We start from the raw sequence: 20,848 nt of genomic DNA on the forward strand, positions 1-20,848 counted from the left end.
TTTGTAGCTGTATCTTCCAAATATCTCAGATGCTGTTTACTTAAAGAAGTAAGCTTAGTATACGAAACTTTTGGTCAGTGTCAGGCTGGAAGAGAGCTTAGATTTGGTAAAGAATGTAATGTTTTCAGAAGTACTTTGTTTTTCAAACTGTGACCAGATGATCATTATTTAAACTTAGGTTGTACTACATTTGTGAAATGAACTGTTGGTGAGCGGCTCATTAACCCAGCTCCCTGAAGGTCAATACAGTTTCTTATAGCAGTACTGCTATAAATGGTATTTGTTAAGCTAGTTCATAGTTGCACCTACATGCTCAGTAACGGATGCAGAGCCAGTGTTCAATGAGTTTCAGACTGACATCTTAAAAAAAGAGAGAAAGCTTTCAATTCCAATTCTGTAAATTGTGATTTTGTTTGTTTGGTTTGGCATGCAGTTTGAATTTGAGGGGTTGTGTTTTTCATTTGGGGTGTTTTGTTGTTTTGTTTATTTTTTTTTAAAGAAAAAATACTTTAAAATGGGGCTTTGTTGTTGTTTGATTTTTTTTTTTTTTTTTTTTTTTTACTTGCATGATACCTTGGGAATCTTTAGTCTCGCTATAACATTTTAAACTTTTCTAATGATCAGTGCATTAAATTGTTATTAAAATAGTGCCTAGCAAATAATAAGCTGGTAGGTCAAGTAAGTAAATAACAATTTACTGCATAGTAAATATGAAGTCATTCTGAGGAGTACTGACTTTATTCTATATTCATGTTTCTTGTATGATGGTAAAAGACATGGTATTGTGATATAATGTGCTCTGACTACTAAGTGCCATTAAGTAATGAGAGAAAAAATGCTAAGGCTTTAAAAAAAGTATGTACAACACAAATCATATTAGTGTCATCAAAAAAACTAACCGCTGCTGTCAATAGAGTGTGAGGAATTTGATAGTTTACATCTTAAAAGTGAACTCATTTGAATCCTGTGCTGTTCTCATTCAGAACTTCTCTAAAAACTAGTTTGACACATTCCTAGAGCTGTCACACAGCCTGTAGAATACGGTTTATATATGCTTACCATATTGTGTTGGAAATGATCCATTTCCGTACTACTCATTTTATTCAGTCAGAATTATGAAATATGAAGCAATAACTTTCCTACCTAGTAATCTGTGTGGGTATGGAGTGGTTTGGGGATTTTTGTTTTGTATAGTTTGTTTCTATTTGTTATGTGACTGAAACAAGTTTCTGAGTTGACTGTAATTTTATGCTGTAAATACCTCCTTTCAGATGTTCGGTTGCTGCTTAATAATGACAATCTTCTCAGGGAAGGAGCGGCCCAGTAAGTACCAGATGCCACATACTCAGTTGCATGAAAGCAAGATGTTTTTCAGTAAGGCTTTCACTGTCAGTAAGTGATTGGTTTAAAAAGGTGTGTGCTTGGGAAGTAAAACTCTACTATGTGTCTTGTGCATCTTTGATCAACATTAAATTCAGGAGAGAACTATATTAGAACCTAATGATGGGAGCAGCTGCTTTGGAAATGGGAGACTAGTTCAAAAACCCGGGCCACCCCCTTTTTGGATTTCTTTCTTGGTAGATGTTATAGGCACTGAACATCTGTAAGATACTGCTTCCTTAAACCCTACTTTTATGTCAAAACATCAAGCCTACTGTATTTTATGCCAAAATCAGTTTCAAATGTAAGAATGGATATTTCTGTCTTAGTAGGCTGGATCCCTGTGGAATTTAAACTTCATCTGTTCCTCCATTTTCTATGGGTTACTGTAAAGCTTATGTGTTTGTCTATACCAGGTTACTTTTGAACATTAATCTTTCTGTAATGGCGGCTGGAATGTGCAGTATGTGCACTGAATGAACCAAGGTGATTTCAAGAATTTGGGCCTGCTAGATAATGAAACATTGATACATTTTCTTTTTTTGATGCATCATTGCCCAGACTATTAGCTTTTATTTAAATCTCTTACAGCTATTAAGGAAAAAGACTGTGCTTGATGAAGGCTTTTAGTGTTGTTTTTTTTTTTTTTCCTCTTGTAGTGCATTTGCACAGTACAACTTGGACCAGTTTACTCCAGTAAAAATTGATGGTTACGATGAACAGGTATGAATACATTTAAATACTTGAGATGTTCCTTAAACTATTGAAGGTGTTCTAGTATTGGAACATATCTTGGCAAGAAAATGAAATGAAAAGTGTCTTCCCTGCTAAAATATAGAGATCATGGCCCTCCAATAGTACCAGTTCCATAAGTTAATCATTTAGGCCATCTGAAGAGCTTGCAATCTCAGCCTGTTGGCCTAAATTCAGTCAGGACTGATTTGACGCTGCAGAAACAATTTGCTCCATCTTTAGTACTGGCAGATATGAATTTCTATATTGTATTGATTGTTGCAGTAAGAGGATAAGATTCAGGATTTTCTTCTGAGTCAGTGTGTCATGTCCTTTCTTTGCTATATGCATATTTTGTTTAAAATACAAGTCTTTGGTTATGAGTAGGCTCCAGTTAAATGCAGGATATAATTAGATTTGTCATGGTATTTTTTTTCTCTTTATTCAGTAGCAAATGTTATTAACTAAAAATGTACAATACAGGTTTTGATAACAGAACATGGTGATTTGGGAAATGGAAAATTTTTGGATCCCAAGAACAAGATTTCTTTTAAATTTGATCACTTAAGAAAGGAGGCTACTGATCCTAGGCCCCATGAAGTTGAAAATGCCATAGAATCCTGGAGAAATTCAGTTGAAACAGCAATGAAAGCATATGTGAAAGAACACTACCCAAATGGTGTCTGCACAGTAAGTACTAAATTATATAACCACTGTAGCACTATAGATAGAAATCTGGAGGAAAAAAAAAAAAGTAACTATTTGTAAACCAGGATGATAGACAGTTTCAACTGTAAAGAATTTAGTCCTTGCAAGAGTTCATACAGGGAAATGGAGGAAAGCTTCAGAAATTTCAATATTTCAGCTATTGAATTACTAGAGGGTAGTTACTGCAGGTCATAGTGAAGACTTACCTCTCGGATCTGAAGAATTTTTATTTAAATTTCCAAAACATTAAGACCTTCTGTAGACTACTGCAGGTTGATTCTGTTGGTCGTGGTTACCTTTTTAAAAAAAAAAAAAAAAAAATCCGTAAGATACACATGTCTGTCTTGGCTCAGTTTACTGACAAAACTCTCAGTAAAGCAAACTGTTTTCTCTCCATCACATCTCCTATATATTGAAGTGCTTTATTCTTACCACCAGAATCAGTAGGTTCTGATGGCTTCTTAAAATAAAACCTCTCAGTCTGGACTAAAATAGCATTCATTTGCTGTTAGGAGCCCTATGACTAAAGTTCAGCAAACTGAGCTAATGATAGCTGTCCTGTGCTTTGTATTAACCCGATGGAAAAAAAAACTAGAGATAAAAAAAATAAAAAAATAAAAAAATCAGTTGCTGAGTTTAACAAATTGAATTGGATTCCCAGGCATTCAGATGAGTTCCAGCTTCTGTAAAGGAAATCAGATTGCATGTTCTTTGAGATAATTTAGTAGTATTTGATTTTAGGGGATAAAGCAGAACAGAGGGCCGAACCCACCCTTTTAATTACCTTTTTGCTAGTCTGTAAAGGTTTAAGTCATCGTTTGGTTGTAGAATAACTGGTATCTGAAACCCAGATGGTAATATATGTTGTCACAGCAATCACTACTATACTACAGGCTTAAAATTCCTACAGTTGCAGAAAAATGAGTTTGCAGTACATAAAATTTCAGTTAAGATGCTTGACCTTCAGATTTCTAATCTTAAATTCTTCTGAATTGTGATATACACGTTAATGTTTCATGTAGTGAATATTATATAAGAACCATAGTGGTTATTAAAATTAAATTTTACAGTTTATATAATGATGGTAGAACTAGATATCTTAAAGCAGTTTGAGCAAGACAGATAATTAAACTTTTAACTGTTTTGTTGCTGTTGTTTAGTGTGGGTTTGTTTTTTTTTTTCTTCATCTCTAATTATTAAGGTGTATGGTAAAACAATTGATGGACAGCAGACCATTATTGCGTGCATAGAGAGCCACCAGTTCCAAGCAAAAAATTTTTGGTAAGTTTTTGTATGGATACAAATACAGTATGGATACGAAGTATAGTAAAATACAGCAAACTGAATAATGGCACTAGTGGCATTACACTGATGATCCTTAGTTCAGAGAAGGAAGTGAATGCACATCTTGCATGTGACTTTTTTCTCTCTCCACCCCAAGTTTTTATGCTTCCTTTGTGGTAAGTAAAATCACAGACTGCATGCCTGCATCTCCTTTGCAGAACTTTGGGAACTTCATAAAATTCCTTATGACTCTTCCAGTTTATCACAGTGGCACCAATACCCGTGCTTGTGTTCCCTAATACAGTTGCTTCTGCTTCTGTTGCTTACTTTGTGACTGTCAGAATAAAACCAACTCCTCTAATTTGTATGTCTCAGAGAAAGAAGGTGAACAAAGATTAATTTACTGTAAGGTAAATTGGGTGAGGGTAGATAATGGTGATCTTGGATTAAATAAACTCTTAAACTGCAGTTTGATAATTTTTTTTTTTTTTTTTTTTTTTTTTTTTTTTTTTTCTGTACTTGATTGAAAGATCTTTTCCAATCTGGAGTGAACTTTGGATAGCTCCTTGCAGGAAACTGGCCAGAGTTGAGATAAATATCGTAGTATCAGAGCTGGGCTAAGGAAATATCTCCTGAAGATAGCTAATATATGCAGTTGTCTGAATAAATGTATTTCATTATTATTTTATTTGCTATTGCATCTGCCTGAAATTATATTTAGTAATGAATGGAAGTGCAGAAATCTTTGTTTTCTGATGCTGAACGTGAATGTTACATATGCATAGTAACTTCAGCATGTGTTTGTATCGGTTAAATTCTTTGCCCAGTATACTGTTCCATATGTTTTAATTGAATTTGCAAAGTTAATAAATAATTTCTCCTGCTGACTTAAACGTGACTAGGTAAGTCTGTGTGTTTTGCATCAATATTAAAAGTAACTTAAAATAATACTGATTTTCTTTTCAGTTTGGAAGTGTGAATGAATTTTGGTATTCCAAATAGTTACTTTAATATTTTACTCTTTAAAGAAGAGGAACAGATAGGCAACAGCCTTTTCTAGATGGAGGAAATTTTTCTTTAATAAAGTTATGGTCAGACATCTATGGGTAAATATTGACCATGTTTCTAAGAGTTTTACAGGGCGATAGTCAGACTCTAATTCTCATTCTTAAGAAGTTTTAATAAATGCATATTGGTTTTGGAGATTTGGGGGTGAAGGAATGGATTCAAAGTTTACCAGGCTCCTCAATTATCCAGCTCTATGTCTGAATATCCAGCTGAAGCCACAGCCAGTATTAGTTCTCAAGGTGTCCCAGCTTTTTAGGCGTTTGGAAGGCTGGCAGCTTACCATGAAAGTAAGTTTGGATGATAGAAAACCAACGCATGCCAAAGAAAAATGTTCTATGAATTTCTGAAATACTATCAACGTAGTAGGATAGGTGGTTTATTGAGGAATGTGAAAGAAAAGGAAGGACAGCTAATCTCTTACAAAAGATCTTAAGTCAGCAGAGGTAAATAAAGTAATGACATGTTTTTAACTTAGAGCATTTCCTACAGAAGATCCTTCTAAACTTGAATTATTTTTATTGGAATAGCATCTTAAGGACAAACAAGATATCTCAGAGTGGAAACATTGTGGCCATCTTAACTTCAAGGACCACAAAGTGACTAAGAAGCAAACAAATCTGTTAGCTAGTGTGAATCCCATGCATCTAAAAACTAATATTGTACCTAAAATATACTTCAGCACATAAGCTTTCTTATAACTAATGGATTGGTCTGTAAGGCTACCAGTAATATTAGTGTTCACTGATTTGAGCAGCCCTTTCAGTTTTCTTAGATGCCAATGAGCTTCTGAACTACCTTAGTCTGAAATTTTAGTGATAATCTGTAATTTGGATATTGTCTGAAATAATAACCAATGGCTTTATAATTGAGTTAACATTGTTAGATGTGTCAATATATATCCATTAGTAGCTGTTAATCTTAAAGTCCCACTCTCTCTTTCTCTCCTTTAAGTGCAAACAAAGGAGGAATCAAGAGACAGCTGCAGTGCTTTCTTAATAACGCCCTGATGTACTAACCTTCTAATTCACTAGCCTCATAACTAAATAAGAAAATGTCTAGTCTACAGGAAAGAAATCGGGTGAAACTACAGTCTTCCCATACTGTTTTACAGATGTTTGAAACTCTCTTTAAACAATTTCGCAAGGATTTTGAATTTGTGGAAGGAAACTGGAAGGAAATAGTTGTCCTGGAGCAGAAATGCTAGAAGAGCTGAAAGACCTAGTTACAGTTCAGTATAACAGAAAGTCTTGCTACTTTAATGTTTCTTCCATTCAACATTTTCATAGCCTGATGTGAAGTGTGACTTTGGCTGATCCGGCAAGTCATCTGGGTCCCAGAAACAAAATACTGACTGTATATACCTAATTAATAATAAAGGAGGGAGAGAACATTGGAGGCCTTAGCTATTTTCAGAAGTTAAGTCCTACTCTTAAAAGGTCCTTACTAAGAAATCTTCTTGGTCTACATACAAAACTGAGGTTACATATTTTGGGAAACTGTTCTCTTCTTGACTGATTATGGGGCTGAATCTTTAGGGAAAGATTTTGTGCATGTATAGTTGCATAGCACATTCCATTCTCTGTTTTCCTTTGACTCTGTTATATGTTGGGCTTTTTTTCTTAACCAGTGCAGTGACCTCTGATTTCTGTTTTTGTTTTGCTTTTTTAAGGAATGGCCGTTGGAGGTCAGAATGGAAGTTTACAATCACCCCTTCAACCACTCAAGTGGCTGGCATCTTGAAAATTCAGGTATGCTTATCTCAAACTGTGTCCTGATGAGTAAAGTCTCCAGTTATTATGAAGGGAGATTCAGGCCAGTGTATTAAATATTCTAAGAGAATCTGGGGACCCAATAAGCAAAGCAGAGATACCCATTCAATGAAGTGTTGGTGACTTGATTGCATATTTACCTATTTCTTACAAACACAAAATATGTGTTTAATGTAATGATTCAGAAGACTTCAGAAGATGTATTCACCTCAGCTAGGCCTATAACTCTGGTTTCCCATTTCTTGAATTTGCAGTGGCACAAGCATTTAGTGAGGGTAAGCTCTTTCTGAAGTAGATCTTTTTTTCTTTTTAACTGATAATAGCAGCTGACTTTCATGTAACCTACGGTATTGTTCATAAAGGTGGGAACCTTTGTTTTCAGTCATTCGACCATCTGAAATTTTTCAATCCAGTCTCCTTCATTCAGAATTTGCCCTTCCTGTTGGCTTTAGGGCATTCAGAAAGGAGATACTTTCCAAGCAGGAATGCAGAGATCTTGAGACCAAGGGAAGTCTGACTGTCATGTGGTAGGCAAGGGGACTTGACTTCCTGTAACTGGTTCCCTGGAATTGCGTACACACGTTCTGCAGGAGTTTATTAAAACAATTCTGGGATCAAGGACTAGAATCTTAGTGCAGTCTGGCTTTCAGCGTAATACTTCATTATCTTTTTACAAGACATAGAGTCAAGTTCCCTTTTCCTGCTTTTTTTTTTTTTTTTTTGTGCCCTGTGAGTTTTGCACTTCCTTACTGCTCAGTGACTTGACTTGAGAAGGAAGATGCAATGGAATGTTTTTCTAGCCGTAGCCTCAGGCTAGGATGTTATTTCAGGATGTGGTAGCTGTGTTCAGATCCACCTAAGCAGGGGGCCTGAATCTGATTTTCCATTCTGAGACAAATTCTATAACAACTGGAATGTTAGCCAAAATGTGGAGAGCCATTATTACGTTGTCAGATCAAGATGGTCATGGTGAGCACCCTAAGTAACTTCTAAGCTTCTCAAGACTTGGGAATAATCTAAGTAAACTGTCACTTTAATTCAGCTTGCAGCAAAACAGGTATTTTATCCACAGCATGAATAATGTCATGGACATTTGGTTAAATGTCTTAAGAGATTTTGCGGAATAAGCAGGCAGGTGTCTACCTAATTCTGGGGAAAAGTTAGCCTAGTAGCCTAGAAAACAGCCTGGTTTAGTCAGGCTTTAAATGCCGTTTTGATTTGGGCACCAGCTGATTTTGTCTTTTATTACTATTTCACATGATTAGTCAAGTCATTATGTACATTCATTAAAGTCTGTGTTCTAGGGAGTGATGAAAATTTTACTTTTTTTGCTTGTATAGGTACCACTTGTTTCACCAAGGAATTTTGAACTCAGTTTCAATTTTTTAGAAATTGTGTACAATTTCTTCAATGTATGTGGGAGTGCTCCCCCTTCCCCTCTCCAAACAAACAAACAAAAAGTGCTTTCATTTTTTAAGCAGCAAAATAATCTAGAATATGAAGTCAATACAGCATTAGTGAAATTTCAAATTACTGAAATTTCAGTGTTATTTGCAGAATCTTTATGGCAGCAATATGGCCATTGCCCTGTTTCTGATAAGACCTTTTATGAATAAGTTGGGGGAAATTCCAGCATCACTTGCTGTCTTCAGGCGTCTTCGGTATTTTTAAAGTCACTTGCACAATTTCTTCCTTTTTTAAAATTCTATTAATAAAGTATAATATAGAAGATTCTCAACTGTCTTAATATCTTCATTGCTTAATTTTCTTTTATATGTAAGGAGAAAACTGCAACAGCAGAGACTTTTACTAAAACTAAGTCCTCGCGGTGCTTGACATGTTCCAACTGTGCATGGAAAACAACTAAGTGCACTGGTTACTAATTTTATCTCTTAGATAATTTGTTATTCTCATCCTTTCTTAGTTAACCTTTCCAAGAGGTTCTGTTCATAAACATCATCCTTCTTGTAGTCTTCTGAACCCAGACCTAGCATTCTAGAAGGATGTCAGCAGTGAGGTATAGTACAGAACAGTTACTTCTCATATTTTGTATAACACATCCCAGAATTAGATTTGATTCTCCATCCCTGTTAAGTTTTAAGGCCTGAGTGTTTGCTAAGAATGTGACTCAGTGAGGCAGATAAGATGTTTGTGCTGATGTTGGCCTTGGAGTACCGGGGAGGTTTGGGCCCTCTGCAGTGGATTGTGACAGAGAAGGGGTGAGATTTACACTTCTCTGGGTTCTACTGTTTCATTGGGTCTCAGAATCTTGCACTGAGTAAGCACTTCTCATCTTTTAGGAACTAGATTGAAAAAGGCTAGCAGAAGTTTCACCCAGTAGTCTTGATTTGAAAACAAGTGTATTTTATGGTTAGGATGATACGTTTTGTTGAAATACAAGTGTTTGACAACAAGCAAAATAATAATGTAAGATGAATCATGGGAAATAATGTTTTTCTCATCTAGAGAGCCTTTCTTTTGCTTAGGTATTATAGCTGTGTCATGTCTTCTCTGTTGTTGTTTATAAAATTGAGGGTCTCTGGCACACACAATCATAAAATATATCTGAAATGATAGTGTTGTGCATTACTCTCCAAATTAAAATGTTATCTTGCCTAATAGGGGGAGACACAAATGTTTCAGTTCCTCATAACATCAGCTATGTTGGCTTTATCAAAATTGTAAAAAAATCTTTAAAGATACCTCTTCATATGTCAGTAAGCTGCATAGCTCTCTTGTATCAGTTATGGTTAATGATTACATGTAACTATGCATTCTGGTTTTTAAGTTTTCCAGCAGCTGCACTAGAAACCGAATTTTTTCAGATTCTTCCAAACTGAATTTAGAAGTACTAGAGTTAGCTCGGGTATAGTTTACTGGTCTTTCCCTCCTGCAAAATAATCAAAGAAGCTATTCTATAGATACATAACATTTCAAGAATAAATAGATTTCATTCTGCTTTGCTATCTAACCTTGGCAGATTTTGCCCCAAAATCCTCCTTTGTCTAGATAAATACCAGCTTTTGTTATGAGCCATATGTAATAGAGGAAAATACCAAAACCAGGCAGATCTGGAAAGGGAAGCTTGCTCTGTCCCTAGAAAACACTTTGGTTGAAGCAGAAAAACAACTTCACAGTATCCTGAAGCCTTGTCAAAACTATTCTTATTTTAATTATATCTTTACCATTTCAAGAGTTTCTAGTAAGGTCACATAAATAGTATGTTGTTGTCTTCATGATGTCCATCAAAACCTAAGCTTCCTTGCATGAAATACTACTTAGGGCACATCAATACAAAAATGTTTCCAGAGTAGCTTCTTTACTATTGCCCCTCAAAAATAATTAAATTATACAGCGGTTTTGGTTTTGTTGTTTTGTAACATTTTGTGTGTTTGATTTGTGTAGGTTTGTTATTGTAAGTACTACAATACTTTGATTTTCCTGTATGTTATTGGTCTGTAACAATTAATCTGAGGTTCTTTGCTTAATTTTCTGTAGGTTCACTATTATGAAGATGGTAATGTTCAGCTGGTGAGCCATAAAGACATACAAGACTCTCTAACAGTGTCTGTAAGTGAACTTTAAAGACATTAGTGTGTGTACTGAAGTGACTTTTTAAATTAAAAAGAGAAGCAACCTTTGAAAAAGTTCAGAAGATTGGAGGCTTATTTTCTCTTCTGCATGAATGGGAATTAATGTTCTAATTTATAAATATTTTGTATGTAATATTTACAAATTTTACCTAACATGTAGCTACTGTTTAAAAAAATTAAAATTAATGTATGCTTACATGTGGCTTACATAAACTAAATTAACTTTAATTGTAAAGCTTCAATTAGCTTTCTGCTATTCCGTTGTATTTAAATGTTGGTTTGCAGAGTGACCTCTAGAATTAATTTTTGAATACAAGAGAGATTTCAATTATAATAACCCACTGTAGTACAGTCTCTAGGAGATTGCCCCCTTTGCTCACTGAGAGAAGACCACTATGCTAAAAATAGTAAAGAAATGCTACCAGTTGAGAAGCAGTGGTGTGTATTCTCCCTTCATTTCCTTCCTGTCTGTAACTGGTACTGTCAGCCTTTTGCTTTTCTGTACAAAAAGTCCCTTCAGAGCTGCTTCGGCTTGAGAAGAATAACACACCTTACGTTTAAAGCATCATTTTTTTCATCTTTTTTCCAAATGGATCATTATATTAATGAAGAGCAGACAGTAGAAATAGAAATAGTTTAGAAATAGTACCAGATGCAACATTACCAACTCTGAAAGGATACAACATTGAACGATTACCACTTTTGAAATAATGCTTCTCTTGCCTACTGGAGATTGTGTTTATAAACAGTAAGATTTTCTGTTGGGGTGTTCTTTAATAAAACTTAAGCTGGTGAGGTTAAACTGGCAAAGGGAAATTGTAAAAGTGAACAGTAGAAGTATTTTAATGATAATGGCTAGTAGTGACCAATTTGGCTCAAAAGCTTAATTCATCAATGAAGAACATTGTTTGTTAATATAAAGCATGGCTTGTTGGCTTTTCAGTTGCAATAGCACCATAAAGAATGGGGGAGTGTGGTGCCAACTGATAACGCTTCTGGAGCTGTAGATATAAAATTACTTTTGACCCCCCCTAAGCAAAGTCATCTGTTCGGTCTTTCATTCGACTAAGAGTTCCCTCATGGAAGATTATGTGGAAGAAGTTCTGCTTTCAATAGCTTTTGCTTCACTTTCTATTGGGAAGAAACTTAATCCTGTTCCATAGTTTAGTAAAGTGGCAGAAGACTGAGGAGTAGAAAAACATCTTTTACATAACTTTCCTACCTCCTGCTAGAATAAAAGCGAGTATGCTGCTGACTACTAATTTTTAGCTTCATAGAGAGCAGAGGCTGTACATGTTCTTATTTCACACAGAAGGAATGGTAGGTAAATTAAAAGGAGCCCCAACAGCTTGTCTTCTTTGTTGTTTGGCAGAGAAGCAATCTTGTACTATCAGTGAGTACAACTGAAATAAATGACTGAAGAGTTTCCTTGTTCTTAGAGCTATGAAAAATTTTTGCTGAAGGTTACTTTTTTTACCCCTAATTTCTCTCTGAGCCAAGTAAGACCTCATATCCCTGAATTCTTCTTTTCAGTAGCAGAGCCTTTGAAATCATTGCGTCACTTCACTGAAAAGTCAAAACCTTTTCATTTGTTCTGCTTGGTCTCTACCTTGTCCTTCATCTCTCTCTGCAGTGTCCAGGAGTGCTTTCACAGCTGCTAGGTGCAGCTTCACTGAAACTTTGAACCAGTTGCAGTTGAAGCTGACATAGCTTTCTCCCAGTCTTTGCCTTTGTAGGAACGAGGGATCACGTGGGGCAAGAACTTTCCTAACTTTCAACAGCTGCTGCAAAAGCACCCTTAGAAATGTCTGCAATGCCAAGTTGGAAGTTTTGAAATCCATGAACCCTCACTTCCTTCTGGAGACTTCTTACAGGCACTTATGCTAATTTGTCTCCCAATTGACTAATGGATTTTTTTTTATTTTTAAAACAAACACACACTTGAATACTTAAGGATGAGGCCCAAAGCTGAGAAACTGTTTGTCAGCCATGATGCAATTTGGACATTTTAATGTGTTGCACCTCATTTTTGCAAGATGTTCTTGGGGATGTTTATATAAGACCAGGTATATAAAGCCTAGTGTTTGCCTCAGCTTAGTCGCCAGATTCAGAATATTTAGAGGTGAACAAATTCATTTTGTTTTTTTGGGGCTGTATACTGCATACTTCTGGGTTAGCTGGTGTTCAAGTTTGCCTGACTTCGTATTGGAAATTTAACATTCATAATGTTAAATGTATGCATTTTCATACTTCCAAATGCTGTTATATTCCATATGTCTTTTTATCATACCATAGAATTTTTAATCAAAATACTTTGAGTTCCCTGGTAATCTTTATGCTTGTTGCAGTTTGACTGTTTATATTTTTTTAATATGAATATAATAATAATATGGCATGTGTCTTTTGGATTAATGTTTTGTTCAGTTTTGGTTTAGCCACTAAATGATCATGTGTTCTCATGGAGTCCACCTGACATCACTCATAACTATAGGAAAAAACATAATCCAACTGGTCTTAGAATCACACTGTACATCAGACCTAATTAAAATGCTTTTTTTTCTAGACTGAAGCCCAGACAGCGAAGGAATTTATAAAAATCGTAGAGGCTGCAGAAAATGAATATCAGGTATGGTGGAAATAAACACTGTATCCTTATTCACATGTATAACATTACCATATACTTAACTAAGTAATTCTATAATTAGTAAGCTTTTGATATTAAGATAATGCAGTTCCATACAAATATGAGAAGATTCCATGCTGCTATTAACTGTATCTTCTCTTTCCATACCTTCTGACGATTGCACCCACCTACTTAACATTACATTAGAAGTTATTTTTTTGAGAGCGGAAAAGTCCCTAGCATGATCAAGTAGCAACAATTCTGATCTCTTGGATTGGTGCGTTTAAGTGGAATTTTTGTACAGATTCTGATCAGAGGCTACTCTGTTAGACAGCTCTACTAAATACGGCTGTAAGCATTATCCATTTCAATTAGTCATTTTAAAGTTACAAGATTCTAACTGTTCTGAATATTCTCTGTAAAAGTTAGATTCATGCTTGTTTAGGTCTTGAATATAAGATAAATTTCAGACACCATGTTCCATCATTTTTTTTTTTTTAAATGCTCTTTAATAAAAATTTACAAAGTATGTATCATATGCATTATATTCAAGTTCACGTGATGATGTGGACTGACTCTACCATCCCCAAAGGAAAAACGGTGGAAGATTTTGGTGTCTGAAATTAATGATGTATGAGCTAAATCCAATCAGCACTTTACTCATGCTGCTGATTAACCACACTGTGGCTTGCAGAAACACCTAAACTGTGGCCAGGTTTACTGCATTTGCCTCACTAATTTTCTTCACATAGTTTCAATCTAGATCTAACAGCTTTCCTTTTATAAAATATTTTAATTTAGCATATTTTTATTAAGCCTGTTTAAGAAGTAGCAGACTACAAAATCATTTAACTTTTTATATAACACCCTAGTTCTGTTTTTCACGTGTCTTTGTTTTGTATGACTTTGTGTTTAACAGACTGCTATCAGTGAGAATTATCAGACTATGTCAGACACTACTTTCAAGGCCTTACGTCGACAGTTGCCAGTTACCCGCACCAAGATTGACTGGAACAAGATCCTTAGCTATAAGATTGGAAAAGAGATGCAGAATGCTTAAAGTGAACGTTGCATGACTGGATCATTTTAGTGTCCTTGTATACAAATAAAAATTATTACAAAAAGTATTTGGAACTGTCGAATCACCCAGTCAGCATGGGCTTTTGCCATTGAAAATCACTGTAAGTAGTTTGGTTAGAGCACAAAGCTTAGCTAATTGACTTTTTTTCCTTTTCCTTTCTTTTCAGAGGGTTGCAACTTCAGTATAGCTGAATATCTTCCTTTAGAGTTTCTGTTGTACCTTTATTTTTTTATAATGAAGAGACCATGCCTTTAGTTTTCAATTACACATTAAGAACAGTTTGAAAAATATTTTTGCATATGATAACCCTTTCTCTTGCTTTCATGTGAAATGGACAACTTCCCAAATTTGCTGGATTCCTTGTGGAGATCAGTAATGTGCATTTCTAGGTCAAGGTCAACTTGGAGTTAGCCTTAGGTGCTGTTTTTGAAATCATCTATCCTTTCATTGTATGTAAAATTGGGAAAAACATTTTCTATATCATTGAAACCTTTCAGAATACTTACTTAGCTAGCTCTGTGGTAACTAAATTTTTTTTTCTAAGAAAAGGCCAAGGTGTTTTGAAATTAAAGTACTTATTTCAGAAATGCATTAAATGCTTTGTTCCTGACAATTACTTAAATGAGCTCAAACTCCATCTGCCCTTGAGGTTTTTTTATCATAAAGCCACCAAATGTATTATAACAAGGCATACTGTAATATATAGAATCCTGTACTCATTACTATGTCTGTCAGTTTATTTTTTTTTTCTTTGGATTGAAATGTACTAAAATTCAATGTGACATTAAAAGGCAAATTTTCTATTTATTTGAGTATCAGATTGCTTCCTGATATAGCCTATTTTTGGTGTTTCTGTATATTTTTAAAATACGGCTTAAAACAGCCACAAACTCGTGGCCTATTGGCTATTCTCACTGTATTTGGAGATTGCTGTAATATCATCATCATCCATTGTTTCCATCTGCATTTAAGAAATACCTACATATGGAAGTCTACTTAAGACAGGTATCTTCTAGCTTCTTATTGGCTACAGAGGATGGAGGAAATTACAAGACCCAAAATAATGCATTTGTCTGGAGAATACTTTCCCTGTCAGATATATCTTGTGTTGAAAATGGATGTCACGTATCTAAGTATCTAAAGAACACAGACTTCATTACAAATGCTGTATAACACTTCTGTGACATGCATAGATTTCATTTTTAATTGGATGAAAACTTGTTTTAAAATATGCAACTTAATTATATGTTCATGATGGAAAATTAAACAGCTTTTTATTTTTTTCAAAAGGCAGGTATTTATACACACTCCTAAACCAGGAAAGCTTACACAAAAGTTTTATATCTTTGTTTACAGCATGACCCAATTAATTTCCTTAAACTATTAAGTTACAGCATAGCAAGAGAAAGAGTCAAGACTTTTACTGAGTATAAAAATGTACACACAAAGTAGTTTACTGTTTGAATTGTAATAGCAATACCCCTATATTCTGTTCTTCAGTGCTCTGTTATAAAGGGGTATAGAAGTTCTTGAAATTGCTGCTACTTTACAGTACTAAACTGTATAGTAGAAGGGTGGGATTTGTTTTACCACAGTCTTCCTGAAAAGTTGCCCTCTTAATTGTCTTCATAGATCACCTATTGAACCATGTTGTTCTTTAAAAGAAGGCTTATAAAAGCTATATGTGAGCTAATAACAGATGCTGAGTCACTGTCAAGTCAGTTTGTCAGTCTTAACTGAGATCTAAATACAAACCTTGTTTGAAGAATTTCTTCAGCATATTTAACAACAAGTTAAAATTCCAAGGCAGTGAATGGACAGTTAGGAGAACTGTTAATGGGCAACAACGGTGCAAATAACTTTTCTAGCTGTTAGAATATTGCATGTGACCAGAATCAGCACTGGCTAAAAGTCAGAATGCTATTTTTCTTACCTGAAATAAAAAGCTAGTTTTAAATATATTCCTAATAAAGAGGTATTTTACTGTGAAGTACTCTATTACTGTGTTTCCCTCTCTGTTTATTCAGTCATGTGATAGTCTTAATTCCTTATCTTCAAAAGAATAGCATCCTACAGGTTCAATTCTACCAGTAGGGCGACATAAGTAGATTTGTATTCCTTATATTTTTTTCCTGTTGTGTTAATTTTTAGTCTGTGAGATAATTTTAACCTTGAACATCAAATTTATTAAGTTATAGCTTCAATAAAGCAATTTATAAGTAAATCAACTATTCTGTTACTTTTTTGAAATGGTATGCTGTATCATGTTTAGGGGTAATGACTCCCCAGATGAAGCTGACCTGAGTATCAGCTGAGGTACATGGCACATTTGCAGTTCTTGATTTCTCTCAGAATTTTGGATGTCGCTTGCACTTTTTTGTTTCTACCCCTACCCTTTTAAATTTAAGAACTTTAGAGCTTGCTTGGTAGGCTTTAGGGTACTTTGTGTAGGTAAAGCACTTTCTCTAAGAAATTTTGTTGTGGCAATTGTCTTAATGTGAATTACTATTTGTTTATATTCTATTTTTAAATATAAAGACAAGCTTTGTATTGTGGAATGTTGATGTACTAGACATTATGGCTTGTAACATGGACTTGTAAAATGCTTGCATTTATGAAGTGTATTACATCTTATGCATCTTAGTGCCCCTTTATATGAAGGAATTTTTAACTTCTGCAAGTAAGCCATTGTTCTTCCTGAACATCTGCAACAGGAGTGGCAATTCTGCATTCAGGTTCTCCTGAGCAGCCCCTTTTTGTATGTCCGTCTAAAAACCCATACTGCAGGTAGAATGAAACTTTAAAATCATTGTCATTTTTATTACATCGCTATTGCTTCTTATGCTCTCCATGCTCATAACAGCTCTGCCAGCTGGCTCAGTTGGGAACACTGCAGGGCAGTTCATTAGTAAATAGTCATTCAGCCCAGGGTTAAAAGTATTGTGTGAGACTGAACGTCCTAATAGGTGTGTTCTCTTTAGGGGATGATTTCAGCTGCATCCGTGGCAGTGATGTAGTTTGTGCAGTTTGGGAGTAAATCCCTCTCGTCCCCACTTGCCACGTACTGGTCTGGCTGACAAAGCGGTTTCGGTGCTCTTGAGTTCACTTCCTTTTGGAGAACTCTGACCTGGGAACTGGGCTCTGGGTGTGCACCAAATGCTCCCTGGCCTTTAATGGTGACCTGAGTTCGTAGCAGTGGTTTCCTTCAGGCAGCTTGAAACCAACTGTGTGTTGAGGATGTCTGGAGGACCAGACTAAACCTGACCTTCAAATTTCCAGACTGTATATACTGCGGGTATAGAGGTTGAATATCAACTGTTTGATTCTGTGGATTCACTCCTGTCGTACTGAATTACTTGCTGACATGGACACAGCTTCTGCTGCACTCGTTTACTGGAAAGACTGAACCTGTTCGTCCTCTGATACAACTGTAAACTAGGTTTAGATTAAACTTAGTTTGTTCATAACCTTCAAGTGTCAGTTTTTGTGTGACAGTGTCAACTCAACTTTTTTTTTTTTTTTTGAGGGGAAAATTTACATCATATTTAAACAAAAAGTGTTTTTTTTTTCTTTCCACAGTTAAAAGAAACAAACTGTGAATATGTACTTTATTCTTTCTGTGAAAATGAATGCTTAATACTTGGTTGGTGTTCTTATTAGTGATATTTTCCTCTGCTACTGTGATTGCCTTACCTGTAACGGGTATTGCTCAGCATGGTATTATCCACGTGCTCATCAGAAGAGAGGATAAGAGTGGCAATTGTTACCTTTTCAAGGATATATTTTGTAAACATGTTTAGACTTTTCTGTGCATCTTTTCCTTGAAAATCAATACGGTTATGCAGAGGCAAATCTGTTAAGGCTTATTCCTCATAAGAAGGGCACGTAGGGACTTTTGCCTGACTACCTGTAGCTTGAAGTAACTTTGTATTTGAAACAACTTCCACCTTACTGGATTGTAAATTTGCCTGCTAAAGTAGAATTTGGGTGGTTGGTTTTGGGGGGACAATACCACGTGCTACTGTTGACTTGTAAATACTTATTTTGGTTTCGTATTTAAACGTGTTTAATATTTTTCAGTGTCAAGTGTATACTCAGTACAGCTACTGTAGGCATCAGTGAAAGAATTGAGAGTGCTTCCTTTAATAAGTATCTTCCCACTGTGCAACTCAAAGTTTGAGTTACCCTTTAAGATTACTTCAGAAATTACTTAGGGATGATACTGTAGAAGGCCGAGCTACAGCTTTGGCACAACACTATGAATGCAAGGTAAGCAGTGTTGGGTGGAGGAGTTCAGAAAAGCATGGTTATGATCTCTTCCTTAGCAAGTAAAAATGTCCTCGGAGGGATTGCCAGTTATGGTGCAACAGCCTGCTAAGGTGAAAGTTACCTCTCATGGTACATCTGGAACTTCAGCCACTTTCCTCAGACCTAGAGAAGAGTCCCATGAGGTAAAGAAAGGGAGTCAGACTCCCTGGAGCAAATGTTCTTATAACTGGCTAAAAGAAAACCAGACTGTTTCCTCTTTTGCAAATAAAGTGTTTACGGACCTAATTGAAGAATCACATCCACGGGCTCTCTAGTGAAGGAAAAATACTTACCTTCCATTCTCTTGGGCTGCAGTGGATTTTGGTTGTTTTCTTTCTGTCTGCTTCAGCTGCCTGCCTGCCTGGTGTGCTGGCCTCCTTGCGTACGGGGTGGTGGTCTCAGACTGGACATCTGTTGCAAAAGTTGTGTGCTAAAAGTTAGGTGCCGAAAGGTAGAAATGTTCAAATTCATCCTCTGGTGTGGAGGTTCCAGAAGGGGGCAAATCATGCAGCAAGGGGCCTAAATCTCAACCCTGGGATTTGGCATGCCATCATGCTACCTTTTCCCAGGTCAGGCACTATGTCCACTTACTACACAAGATCTGTCAGATTCTAAGAGGTACAAGAACGTGATCTATGACGATTTTCCTTGAGGAAGAAAGGTGCCATGTGTTTCCACTCAACCCAGTCTCCTGTTCAGCCTGGAGCGTGGGAGCCTGATGCTGCAGCTCTGAGGAAAGGGTCAGTTAAATTAAAGTTGCGCTCCGGGAGCTCTGGTCTGTAGGAGGCTGGCAGAGTTGCTCACAACAGCAGTCTTCAGCACACCATGGCCATGAGGTACAGCCCCTGCTGCCCGCCTGTCTGGGTACACGTGCTGCTCCGCAACCCCTGCCTTGCAAATGGCAATGGCACGCTTCCAGTGTTGCTCAAGCTGTTCTTCCCCTCCCATCCCAGCCTGTCTTAACCCAGTCGAAACTCCTGAGGATGCTGCCCCAAATGCCTCTGTGGCCCTTCTGTTAATAACCTGCTATTTGTAGAGTGACCTAGCACCTCTTTTCTCCTGTCTGTTGGTCTAACCGTGCAGTAATAACTTCCACATAATGTCAAAATTGGAGGAAGAGGCTTGGAAAAGGAGTAAGTTAATTACAAAATAAATCAATATTCAAAAGATGGACTTTTTTTTTAATACGTTCTTCAACTTTGCTATGACACTTAAGGTTAATATATGTAGAAGCAGCTGGAGTAGAAATCTGAGCTTTCAGAAGCCATTAACAGTTTTAAACTAAGTAACAGGAAGAAAAATCTGCTTCCTTCTTTCCTTTTATGTGATGCTGTGTTGTTACACCAGCTTCCAGATGCTGTAAAACTGGTCAGATTTGCAAGTCTTTCACTTCACTGTAAAAATAGGAACATGAGACAGCAAAAACATGATTGGCCCAAAACCAGTTGTGGCTAAAGTCTCCAAAGTTCAGATACTCAGTTGGAAGATTTCTGAACAATAGTGGTTTTAGAAATCTTGAAATGATGGAATGGAAAGCAAAAGCTCATCTTATTTTTTATTCCGCAATGTGGCAGGATAGAGACTTGTCCGCTCTGAAATAAATTGTTAATGATAAAGATTACCCTTCCTCTCCAAGTTCTTGTAGGGCTTTGGTGGTATTAGTAGTAAGGTAGATATTAGGAATAGTTACATCTTCCTTGCTGGATCTTAACCTCCTTTTATCTTAGCTGTGAGCATACAGAACAGCTTCTTCCCATTTCCTTTGCAACATGGTTTATATATTTGAAGAGCATCTCCAGACGGTGTAGCTTTTAGGCTAAGGACTGAATCCAGCAACTTTTAATTTCTACATGAAATCCTGTACTTTTAAGTCATTTCTCTACATCCTGCTTTTTAGTTTCTGTTCATTCTGAGAAGCTTGTTTTTCTCTGCATGTTGTTCATTTCAGTCCTCGTGCTATTGCAGGCTATCATATTATTAAGGTAGTACTCGGATTTCCTTTTGCTGCAATCTGGCCTTGAATGCTAAAATATTCTCTAGCATTGTCTTCACCAGCAATTAGAAGATTTCTGTTAAAATTTTAAAGCCCATGTTAAATTAAGGAAGGGAAAAAACCCCAACCAACCTCTGCTAGTTATTTGTACCTGATACTATCCTTCTCTGCTGATGAAGTAGGCACTGGGAGTGTATGAAAATGAGACTGATCTTAATCCCAGTCATGATGTCTAATTCTAATGATGGGGACCAGCCAGCAAAATGACTCTGAGCTATCCTGAAATGAAGAGTCAAGGACTGCTGTGAA

At 36.1% G+C, this 20,848-nt stretch overlaps 1 protein-coding gene across 1 annotated transcript in view; it reads left to right on the forward strand.

Moving 5' to 3' along the window:
* CAPZA2 (capping actin protein of muscle Z-line subunit alpha 2) overlaps positions 1-17,705 on the forward strand; it is a 33,855-nt gene extending 16,150 nt beyond the window's left edge. Inside the window, exons 3-10 of the mRNA XM_032998760.2 lie at positions 1,272-1,323; positions 2,040-2,103; positions 2,596-2,802; positions 4,022-4,101; positions 6,842-6,920; positions 10,440-10,511; positions 13,098-13,160; positions 14,077-17,705. Coding sequence (XP_032854651.2) covers positions 1,272-1,323; positions 2,040-2,103; positions 2,596-2,802; positions 4,022-4,101; positions 6,842-6,920; positions 10,440-10,511; positions 13,098-13,160; positions 14,077-14,217 — 758 coding nt within the window. The 3' untranslated portion in view covers positions 14,218-17,705. The remainder of the gene's footprint in view (positions 1-1,271; positions 1,324-2,039; positions 2,104-2,595; positions 2,803-4,021; positions 4,102-6,841; positions 6,921-10,439; positions 10,512-13,097; positions 13,161-14,076) is intronic.
* Positions 17,706-20,848: the final 3,143 nt, after the last annotated feature.

The sequence above is a fragment of the Tyto alba genome, unplaced genomic scaffold, assembly GCF_018691265.1.
Source record: "Tyto alba isolate M040663 unplaced genomic scaffold, T.alba_DEE_v4.0 Super-Scaffold_2, whole genome shotgun sequence".
In the NCBI taxonomy this organism is placed as follows: domain Eukaryota; kingdom Metazoa; phylum Chordata; class Aves; order Strigiformes; family Tytonidae; genus Tyto; species Tyto alba.